We start from the raw sequence: 11,660 nt of genomic DNA, 5'->3' as shown, positions 1-11,660 counted from the left end.
GTGTGTATTCCTATAAACACAGTCATAACTCCACCATGTGTGTTGTGATCCAGTGTTAATTTAGTCGACTAAATGAATGCTATTTTAGTTGACTAAAATATGACTAAAACAATTGAGATGACTAAAATACGCTAAAACGAAAATGGCATTTCTTTAGCTGCTGTTAAGATTGAGAGATTTACTTTTCTAGTCTCTAGTCCCCAAAATTGTTACTGACCATCCAACAGGGTCAGTAGAAGGGAAGGATTATTGTGTTTCCTCAAGTCTGTACTTTTCAACTTTTTCTATTTCTGTTTCCTTTATCGCCAAACAAATCCAAATTTCTAAAGCAGGTTAAAGTGTGATCTGTGGTCGTGAAGAACTTTTATTTTCTGAAATGTATTTGCATCAGACTTTCCATATATGGGGGGCAGCAAGAAGTAGCTTGTTAATGGATCACTAGATTGTAGGCAAATAGGACTAGTGTGGACTGGCTCAATACTGCAACAGCCAGATGAAAAACTAACCTATTGACTAGGTAACCTGGGTGCCCTGAATGCATCTCAGAGCTTAAAGTGATTGTAAAGTCTTGTTTTTTTCCCTATAAAAATAACAAACATGTTATACTTACCTGCTCTATTGCAGTAAATTTACACAGAGCAGACTGGATCCTCCTCTTCTTGGGTCCCTCTTCTGTGCTCCTGGCCCCTCCCTCCTGTTCAGTGCCCCCACAGGAAACAGCGTGCTATGGGGGCACCCCAGCCAAGTCACAGCTCTGTGTGTCCATTCAGACACAGAGCCCCGGCCCCGCCCCCTCTCTCTTCTGACTTTGGCTAGCTGACTTTGACAGCAGTGGCAGCCAATGGTGCCGCTTCTGTGTCTCAGCCAATCAGGAGATAGAATCTCGGACGTCTGAGACACTCGTGGGCATCGCTGGACAGAGAGTGACCTCAGGTAAAAGTGTTAGGGGGCTGCTGCACACATTCTATGCATTAAGATAAAACACCACTTGCTTTTACAACCACTTTAATTTCATTTTCAACAGAAGTATAGTGAAGTGATGAAAGATCAATTACACAATTTTCATACACTGTTTTTTACAGGAGTTTTATTAACATTCATTCAAGTTATGTCAAAGGAAGCTAATGGAAAATGTATGGTTTACTTCTTAAGTAATCTCCTAGGAAAAAACTCCCCAACTTTAATCTGCTGCCTAAGTTAGCAGACAACACAATGTAATATACTTTGCATGACATTTACATAAATGTAATGTATTTCCATTTTTTTTTATATATAGATGTGTTTTGTTTTTACATATAAAATTTTGAAACATATTTGTTCATTCACATTATGTAACATTTGTATAATGGCCCTTTAAGTAAAGTTTAGTTAAGCAATGGTAAAAACAATGGGCCAGATTCTCGTAGAATCGGCGTTGGCGTAGTGTAAGCCCGTATTCTCCAAGCACTTGCTCCGTAATTTGTGGCGGCGTAGTGTAAATGGCCCGGCGTATGGCCGCGTAATTCAAAGGGGGCGGCTTGTATTCAAATTAAGCGCCCCCCGTGCCGATTGAACTGCACATGCAGTTTTATTCAAGAACGACTTAGTAAAACGACGTAACCGATGGAAAAAGCCGACGCGGACCCGACGCCATACTTAACATGACATACAGCGGACTGGCGTAAGGTTACCCCTCATATAGCAGGGGTAACCTTACGCTTACGGAAACGACGTACGCGACGACTACGCGGCGCAAATTCGTTCGGGAATCGGCGTATCAGGCTCATTTGCATAGTCAAATGAGACCTGACCGTAAACCCCACCTAGCGGTGGTGTTTTGCATTTAGGATCCGACTGGTGTAAGTGACTTACACCAGTCGGAGCCTAGCCTAATTCCGGCGTATCTTGTTTTGTGAATACAAAACAATGATACGCAGGCGGGAATTTTGAATTACGCCGGTGTATCAGTAGATACACCGGCGTAACTCTTTTGAGAATCTGGCCCAATGTGCCTGGTTATGTACAGTATATCCCTCTACTGGACCAGATTAAAAAGGTACTGAAAAAGTACACATGTAGTCTCTTTGGTCAAACTTCTTCAGCACTAAACACGTGCTTCTTGTGGTCAAGCCATGTAACTATTACTCAGTAATTATAATTTATTCTTATACATTATTATAATAGTAGATTCATTGAAAATATTGACTAGTTGATAATTAAAAGATTAACACTGTGCGTTAGTAGTCATTATATAATTATAACCTTATGATTCATCATCACTGGATATGACATCAATTGCATCTATCTGCTGCAAGCGTAGAGAGTCGTAGTTTGGAGGTGGAGTGCCAGGTATTGGCATGGTAACTGGATTTGAATCTTCATGCTGGAAACCAGGATTAGAATAGGCCTCTACCAGCTCAGCCACGGTTGGTGGTGGATCATTATACTGTGGACGTCGCTTCTTTTGCCTTCTGTCTCTGTTCCAAGCTAGGATCTTGAGGATAGTGATCCAAATGCAGTCTATGATGATCTCACCAAACTCAATGATGCACAAGACTGAGCCCCCCATCCAGAATCCAAACTGACCTCCCAGGTTTGACAGCAGCCACACTACCTGTTGGATCGAAAATACACTGAGAGGTGAGATCAGAGTAAGGCTCAACAAAAAACAACATTTAACAAATTAGGACTGATGCTGCTCAAAAATTCAACCTATGCTAATGTGGAATTTAACCAGAAGAAGATTCAATGTGACCCTGTCAATGAAATAAAAAATGATAAACAAAAATCTCCTGTAACAGAAGACTTCTAAAGTTTACATACCGGTCTAAATCCTCATACATACGATCGGACTTCCATCGGACAAATCTGTGGATTTTTGTCCAAAGGGCGTTGCCCGCGAACTTGTTCTGCATACAGACGGTTTGGAGCATGCGTGTTTGTACTTTGGATTTTAGTCTGATGGATTTGTGTACACACGATCTGATAATCTGACGTAACACATTTGTTGTCACGCAATTTGATAGCAATTTGATAGCATGCACAGCCAACATTTGTTGTCAGAAATGCTGACAACAATTGTCCGATGGAGCATACAGACAGATTCTCCGACAAAACACGTCCATCAGACAATTGTTGTCGGAATATCTGAACGTGTTTACGGGCCTTAAGTGTTCATTTGTTGAGTCGTCCTTCGACTGCACTGTAAAGCTGTCAAAAGGTACCAGTGTTCCCACCAAACTTAATGGTTCCTCCCATCCTTACATAGCGCAGAATTGATATGGACTGATGGGAAGGACCACAGAGCATTTTGGGAGGGGCGCAAGGTTCCGTAACATCCTGATGGGTCAGGTGTAGGATCCTGGAATAACATTTCTCTGTTTTACACCCTTAACTTAAGCATTTAACCCTTACTATCCTGGGGGATGCCCAAAAGTTATTTTTAAAAAGATGCCTAGAGTTCAGTTTTAAAGCAACAATGTTGCTATAGTATAGAATTACGATTAGGCCATAAATATAAAAAACAAAAGTAAATACCTTTCCTGCTGCCAGCGCCGCCTAAGGTATGCCGATCACAAGAAATGTTCCACTGAAGTTCATACTGAAATGGACAGTTCTGGGAGTGTCCATCTCCTGGGTTCTAGTTCTCGCTGGTTCCTCCATCTGAACTACAACCATTAAAAGGTACAGGAGTGACTTAGAGGAACCAGTGGGAGATCAGATCAATTAGAGGAACCAGTGGGAGTAGTGGGGGACCACAGAGATGGACAACCCCCAGAAGTGTTGGTTTCAGTGTCTTACTCTTCAGCAGATTTCTCAGAATTGAGGAAGCATTCAGAGATGCTGGCAGCAGGAAATGTTAGTATTTGCTGACTTATTTTACAGGTTTGGCTTCATCTAAAATATATAACATAGCGAAAGGATCTCTTAATGCACAAATTGTAGGGAACAGACTTTTCTTCAACCAGAAAAAAAGTAATTTCAATGCTAAAGTTGACAGCAGATTTTGAATGGTAGTTGGTTGGAACTCCCTCAGGACAGTAGTGTATTTAGGTTTTGTGCTTCCCTAGGCCTGACTAAACTCGTGCACCCCCTAATTTAAATATGACCCACCCTTTCTGTCAAGGCCACACAATTTGCTGTTAAATTAAATTTTCGAGTGGGGACACTAGTTCTGAGGGCCTGGGGGGGGGCAATTAATTCCCTTAATTTGCATAGATTTCCTCTAACTTCTTGTTTAACTATGGGGCAGAGAGTGAAGGGAAATATCTGCAATGGGACAGGGAAGGTAAAAAATAAACTGACGGTGGCTTGGCGCGCAATGGAGACGGCAGCTTAATCCGAGAGCTCCGTCGTACCCACAGCCTAAAGCTCGTCTCTCTGCACAGCTTGACTGCAGGATGCACAGGAGATCGTACGGCACTCCACACACGAGATCCCGCCGCTCTTCGGCCACCCCAAAAGGGAGAGATATCGCCGATATCTTCAAAACCCAGGCCTCTGCTCGAGACAACGCAACGAGGCCCAAGATGGCGCCGCCACTCACCGAGGAGGACTTCAGCGAGGACTCCCAATCCGCCATCGAAGACTCGGGTAAGGGCTACTCACGCAACCATAGGCCCCTTACCTACGAGGACATGACCGGAATAGCTGCGGACATCAAGTCCACGTTTTCAGCAGCCATCACTGACTTGAAGTCAAACCTTATGGTCCTCAATGGGAAGGTGGAATTGGCGGAGGCAGAGGGAAGACGCAGGGATGGGGAGATACGCAGATTGGAGAAGGTCTCCCATTCATATGCTGAGCATTTTATTGACATTAATAGGCACCTGGAAGACCTTGACAATAGGGGAAGAAGGTGTAATATAAGGGTGCGGGGGATCCCCGAATCAGTTGAGGCTGATCAAATACCGCTGGCCTTACAGAGAGTTTTCAACGGCCTACTCGAGAGGTCAGAGGACACCGCTATAGATTTTGTTCGCGCTCATAGGGCGCTCAGAGCTAAGGGCCCCGATAACCAGCCACCACGTGACATTATCTGTTGCCTTCAGAGTTTTGCTCTGAAGGAGGACATTATGAGAAAAGCGCGCAGAAATGAACGGATAGTTCACAATGGTGAAACGATAATGCTCTTTCAAGATCTATCCCAGATCACTCTGAAAAATCGCAGAGCGCTACGCCCTCTTCTCGACAAGCTCAGGGAGAAAGACTTGCGTTACACGTGGAGGTTTCCTTTTGCTCTCATGGTGAACTACAACGGCAAACAACTTATTTTGCGCTCTCCTTCAGATCTTCCCGATTTTTGCGCTGCCTTGCAACTAGACCTCATTGACCTCCCTGAATGGTACCAGGAATTCCGCCTGACCCCCATGGAAAGAAGCCCCCCAGCATCCCCGCTGACTTCCCCTGACAACCGGTTCTCCAAGAAGCAGAAGACCTCTCGCAGAGGTGGATCCGTGGCTGGATCACTAACAGGCACCCCTAACAACAAACCCCGGTCATCCAGGGCTCTGGAGGAATACTGAACAAGAGATGCTGCTACACGATGGATCCTGGCTGCCCCCATGACTAGACACCCGTGACTTGTCTCAACTGAAATCTCTGAAATGCTCTGTTCGGCATGATTTTGCGGTGTGGTGAGATCACCCCCCCCCCCTCTCTTCCAATATGCACGGGACAGGGAAACCCAAGTTGCTATAAACTAATATCCCCTGACATTACGCCGTCGGCCCCCTTGAACCTTGGGTTCTTGGGGTGGGTTGATGTAGGAGGGGAGGGGGTTATGGAGGTCTTGCCCCCATGAACATACAGTGAATCTAGGCTGACCTTAATGTGTTCGCTGTTTACGTTTCCCCAGGTTAGATATCACTGCCATGTTTACTCTCTATGATTGGGTATTACGAGGTGTCTGGGGGTGGGAGGTAAGAACTGATCTGAGATTACCTGAGCAATATCACCCATGATTACCTCACCATCCCTATAGGGTATGCCAGGACGTGGTGTTGGTTTTTCCTTTTTTTCCTTGCATTTTTCTTTTTATTATTATGTTCTGTTACATTGATGCTCTCTTCCCATAACTTGCTCCTGCTAGCTTTTCCTGCTAGATACCTGTTACCTTTCTATACTAGATTGTGCAGAGTTGACATATATGTTGCACTTATTTAAGAAGAAGATTTTATTTTCTGTTTTTTCTCATGGGCTGTGGGTCGACTACTCCGGTTCACAAGACAATTTTTTTTTTCTCTTCTTTTTACTAGTTTAATTTCCAGTCTTGTGGCGACCTCAGCCTTCCCCTAACTGCCTTGACACCCCCCACACAGTGCGTTGGGAGGGACCCCCAGGGGTTCATCACAACACACTACTTGATATCCTTGAAACCATATTAGGTCTATAGGAAGATTACCTACCCTCTTTGCATCTTTCATATCGCTAACAATCTTTAATTCCACTCTTACCCTCCCCCCCTTCCCCTCCCTTCTCCTCCCTCCCCCTCCATCTTCCCTTGTCTCTCCCCTGTGTGCGGCTCCAGTCCTGTTGTCTCCCTGCTTTACCTGATGCCCAGCCTCAACCCTAATGAGGCGCACAGATATTTGACAAAATTTACTGCCTTGAAACTAACGCTTGTTTTTTTCCTGATTAGTTCAGTGCTCGATCTCTACCTCCTGCAGCAGCCTTCCATCTCTCTCTGCATCACCAAGATGGCATACTCATCTCTCGGGCCAGAACCCTACGGTGATCTCTCACAACGTGAGGGGACTGAACACCCCTGAAAAACGGGCAACCCTCCTGAGGGAGCTCAGGAAAGGTAAGCCGAAATTTGTTTTCCTACAGGAAACACATTTTAAAACCGCTCAGGTGCCAAGGCTCACTGACTCCTACTTCCCTGAGGCGTATCACGCCACGAATAGCCTAGCAAAAACAAAGGGCGTTTCCATACTGATCAGTAAACATGCTTCCTTTGACATTACCGACAGACTCCTAGACCCGGAGGGAAGATTTATCTTTCTGAAGGGGACATGTAATGGGGTACCTCTCACGTTGGCCAACGTGTATTTCCCTAATTCCTCTCATCTTACATTCTGCAGAAACGCACTATCTATGCTCCAGGGTTTTGGCTCTGGGTGTATAATCTTAGGTGGAGATTTCAATATACCATTGAATCCTCTAGCAGACACCTCGACAGGCAAATCCTCCATCACGTATAGGATACTTAAAAGTATTAAGTCCATGTTGGGGTCTATGCAACTGATAGACTCCTGGCGCTTTACCCACCCCGAAGGAAAGGACTATACGTTTTACTCTGTTCCCCATAATCGCCATGCCAGAATAGATTATATTTTTACAACTCAGAGAGATCTTCATCTGGTTACAGAGGCACACATAGGCATCCAGACTATATCAGACCATGCCCCAACTTCACTATCCCTCAATTTACACAAGCCACCTCCTAAATCCAACTCCTGGAGACTTAACTCGTCCCTGTTGACAGACACACTATTGCTCCCTGACATTACCATCTTTCTAAAAGAATTCTTTGAACGTAATAACACCCCGGGCATGGATCCCCTGACTATCTGGGAAGCCCATAAATGTACAGTAAGGGGGGAACTCATTAGAATGGGATCGCAACGCAAACGAGAAAGGGAAAAAACCATCAAACTCCTTTCAGATAAGATTCATAACCTTGAGACGCTTCACAAACAGTCCCTTTCGGAAAGGTCAGCAAGCACATTACTGAACACTAGGAAGGACCTTCAACAGCTCCTTGACTCTAAAGCTAAACGCCTTCTGTTCTTTAAAAAGAAGGTATATTATGAGCACGGCGACAAGTCAGGCAGTTTTTTGGCTAGGGCCTTGAAAGACGCCAGTTCATCACACAACATTATGGGTATAAGGAATAAATCAGGTTCCCTAGATGTGACCACTGACAAAATAGCCCAACATTTTCACGAATTTTATTCTAACCTATATAACCTTCCTGCTCAAGGAAATCCTGTCAACCCCTTTAAATCTAGAAGTCAGGAGATTAGAGATTACCTGACAGAATCCGGGCTCCCCTCCCTACCGGAGGACGTAGTCTCTCAATTAGAACTGCCTATAGAAAACTCAGAACTGCAGTCAGTTATTAAAGATCTCAAAACTGGGAAAAGTCCAGGCCCAGACGGCTTTACTTCCATTTATTACAAAACCTTTACAGAAATACTTGTCGATCCCCTGAGAAAGGACCTAAACTCGTTGGCATCCCCCAGGGACGTGCCCCCTACATTCCTCTCAGCCCACGTAGCGGTCATACCTAAACCCAATAAAGATCCCGAAAACTGTGCTAGCTATAGGCCGATTTCACTCCTTAATCTAGACGTTAAGTTGCTGGCAAAAATTCTGGCCAATAGACTACGCCCCCTTCTACATGATATCATAGGCCCGAGTCAAGCTGGCTTAATGCCGGGCATGGAGTCCAGGGACAATGTCATTAAGGCACTCAATTTAATATATGCGGCACGCACCCAGAAAATCGAAGGCCTTCTCCTGTCCACCGACGCGGAGAAGGCCTTCGATAGGATCGCCTGGGATTACATGATGGACACCTGTCAGCACATAGGTCTGGGGTTCCACATGGGGTCCTGGATAGCCGCTCTGTACAAAAACCCTTCAGCCCGAATTAAGATTAACGGTTCCTTATCGGACGCAGTCCAAATACATAATGGCACCAGACAGGGATGCCCCCTTTCACCCCTACTCTTCATCCTCTCCCTAGAGCCTTTCATTAGACGAATCATCGCCGAAAAAACGATACAAGGTTTCTCGTTGGCGAACAGGGAGTATAAGATCGCGGCATATGCCGATGATTTGCTCTTTTTCCTGACGGAGCCCCAGAAATCCCTTCCATCTCTCATGCAGGAATTCACACTATTCGGCTACGTGTCCAATTTTAAGATTAATTTTACGAAATCGGAAGCTCTAAACATAACCTTACCAGACCGAGCTGTAGAGACACTCAAGACTATTTGCCCCTTTAGATGGGAAACGTCCGCCCTTAGGTATTTGGGAATATGGCTAACATCAGACATTTCCCAAATCTATACTCGCAATTTCCCCCCCCCTTCTTACAGCAATTGACAGAGATCTAAAGTTGTGGAATACCCGCAACTTCTCATGGTTCGGGAGGGCAGCTATTTGCAAAATGGTGATCCTGCCAAAACTTTTATACTTGTTCCGCAACCTACCGGTCAGGATTCCCCTACAATTCTTTAAACTGATCTCTGCAATACAACAAAGATTCATCTGGGCCCACAAACCCCCGAGAATTAAAGCCACACTACTGACACTTCCTAAACATAAGGGGGGAATAGGTACTCCAGATTTCAAAAACTACTATTATGCGGCACACGTAACGAGGATAATAGACTGGCACTGCCACCGCAATCTTAAAGACTGGATACAAATTGAGGATGACCTTAGCCCCACTCCCTTACACTTCTCTCCCTGGATGCCATGGGCCAGCTATCCTACATCTCTAAAGACACACCCACTGGTGGGGACCACGTTGAGAGTTTTCCACAGGATGGCCGGGAGAACGAACTTATCAACCTCACTGAGCCCACTGACTCCCCTGTGGAACAACCCTGACTTCCCCCCGGGGATAGAGAACAGCTTTCTCCGCACCCCTGACACAGCTAGACCCATACTTGCCTTGGACTGTTTTCGTACCGGTCTGTTCCGGGATTTTGGGGACCTCAAGGTGGCCCTTAATAGGTCTGACCTCCCCTTGTGGACTTACTTCCAAGTAAGGAGCTACCTGAACCACACGACTAGAAGACCAAATTTTAATAGGCAGCCCACGGAGTTGGAGTCGGTGTGCCTGGCAGGTGTACCTGTACAAAAATCTACCTCAATTTCATACGCCTGGCTCAGAGATCAACCGGTAAAGGGTGATGACAGATTCAGAGAGAGATGGTCGCAAGCTCTGGACTTTCCGATTTCAGGGCCCCAATGGGAGAGATCTTGCACCTTTGCACATAAATGCTCCCTAAGCACCAGAACACAAGAAACCGCCTACAAACTGCTCACCCACTGGTACGCCACCCCGGTGAAGCTACACTCATGGTTCCCACAAACGCCTGACACGTGCTGGAGGTGCAATGCAGAAAGGGGTACCCTGATCCACATATGGTGGCAATGCCCGCTAATTGCTCCGTACTGGCAAACAGTATGCGACACGATCAGATTGATCACAGAAACTAAGCTCAAACTCGACGCCGCCTGCTGCCTTCTACACATTTCCAACATGTCCTTTCGGAGTTACAAAAACTCACTATCCAAACACCTCCTAAATGCGGCCAAGGCCCTTATACCCTTGTTTTGGAAATCGTCTCGGGTCCCCTCGGTACGAGACTGGCTGTCCAGAGTAAAAGAATTCTATGACATGGAAGAAACAATAGCCCAAGCATCTGAACGTACCGAGAAGTTTTTCCACACCTGGTCACCTTGGGTTCAATTTAAATGCTCTGCAGATTATGATAGATTGGTAGCGGTGCCCTGATGACAGGGTCCGAGGCACCTCTGTGGACATGCTGTGATCATTGGGCGCAGGCCTGGGGCTGCTACTTGTCTCACTTTCCTAATGTGTCCTCCACTCCCCTCCCTCCCTCCTTCCTCTTGCTCCTTCTAACCCCTTTTTCTCTTTTCCTACTGAACTTTTACTTATAGAAGCTTCATACAATACGACGAACTTATTCAGAATGTTAATTTTGAGGTTACATGCTGTATATTTCATAGGGTACCATTGATATTATGCCTTTGATCCTCACTGATCGCCTTTTTCTTTCCCTCTTGAATAGACGCAATGAGGTACTGTACATGCATCAGATATAGCACTGTTTATTGGAATGTTTAAAGTTCTGTATTACGCTTATATTGGGAGCTGTGCCTCCCACTGTTGCTCATCTAATTTATCTTTCAATAAACTGGATGTTATAAAAAAAAAAAAAAAACTGACAGGGGCTATAACCCTCCCTTACTCTATCCAAAAATGTTGTCTATAGTTCTATTTTGAGCACAAATTTCTGATAATTTTATGGAGAGGAATACGAACATATAACCATGCCAATGGTGCAGCAGAAAACATATAGCACAGTGAGGAAGGTTTGTGGTCCAGGATGATAGGGCAATCAAAATTCCGCAACCCCCCCCCCCCCCCAAGTTGCGGAATGACGGCCGCCTGCATACTGGAAGCAATGCGGCCGCTTTATGGGGACTCTAGACTCTTTGCCTCTCATCCCAATCCGCCCCATAAGACTGGTGCTACACTAACAGTGTAGCGCAAGCCAGCGGGTACTCTTTCCGTGCTGCCCCCCTGCAAAGTGTTGCCCTGGGCCTTGTTGTCTAGGCCAGGATACAGCGTTGCCTCAGGATAAAGTATCTTCTGCAGTGACTGCATCCCTGAAACTTGTAATATCACTTGTGAGACAAATACACATTTATTTTAATGGATGGGGGAAGGAAGAATACTGCAAATGCTGGTAAAATTGGGAGAACAATAGTGACGGTGTTTAGATCTGGTTACAGGCCAAATATTTAAACATGGATTGGTTCAATGTATTGCACAGCCTCATGTGCTGTCCTTTCTGTGCACACCTCTCTTTACTTTTCTCTTGCTATCTGTAGTACTGTATAGCTCCTGT

General features: G+C 45.3%; 1 protein-coding gene across 1 annotated transcript in view; it reads right to left on the bottom strand.

Moving 5' to 3' along the window:
• Positions 1–1,988: 1,988 nt before the first annotated feature.
• Positions 1,989–11,660, bottom strand: part of SCNN1B (sodium channel epithelial 1 subunit beta) — a 117,771-nt gene continuing 108,099 nt past the window's right edge. The window contains exon 14 of the mRNA XM_040356665.1: positions 1,989–2,593. Within this exon, the coding sequence (XP_040212599.1) occupies positions 2,243–2,593 (351 nt within the window). The 3' untranslated portion in view covers positions 1,989–2,242. The remainder of the gene's footprint in view (positions 2,594–11,660) is intronic.

This window comes from Rana temporaria, chromosome 6 (assembly GCF_905171775.1).
Source record: "Rana temporaria chromosome 6, aRanTem1.1, whole genome shotgun sequence".
Lineage (NCBI taxonomy): Eukaryota > Metazoa > Chordata > Amphibia > Anura > Ranidae > Rana > Rana temporaria.
This window is presented reverse-complemented; position numbering and strand designations above follow the sequence as displayed.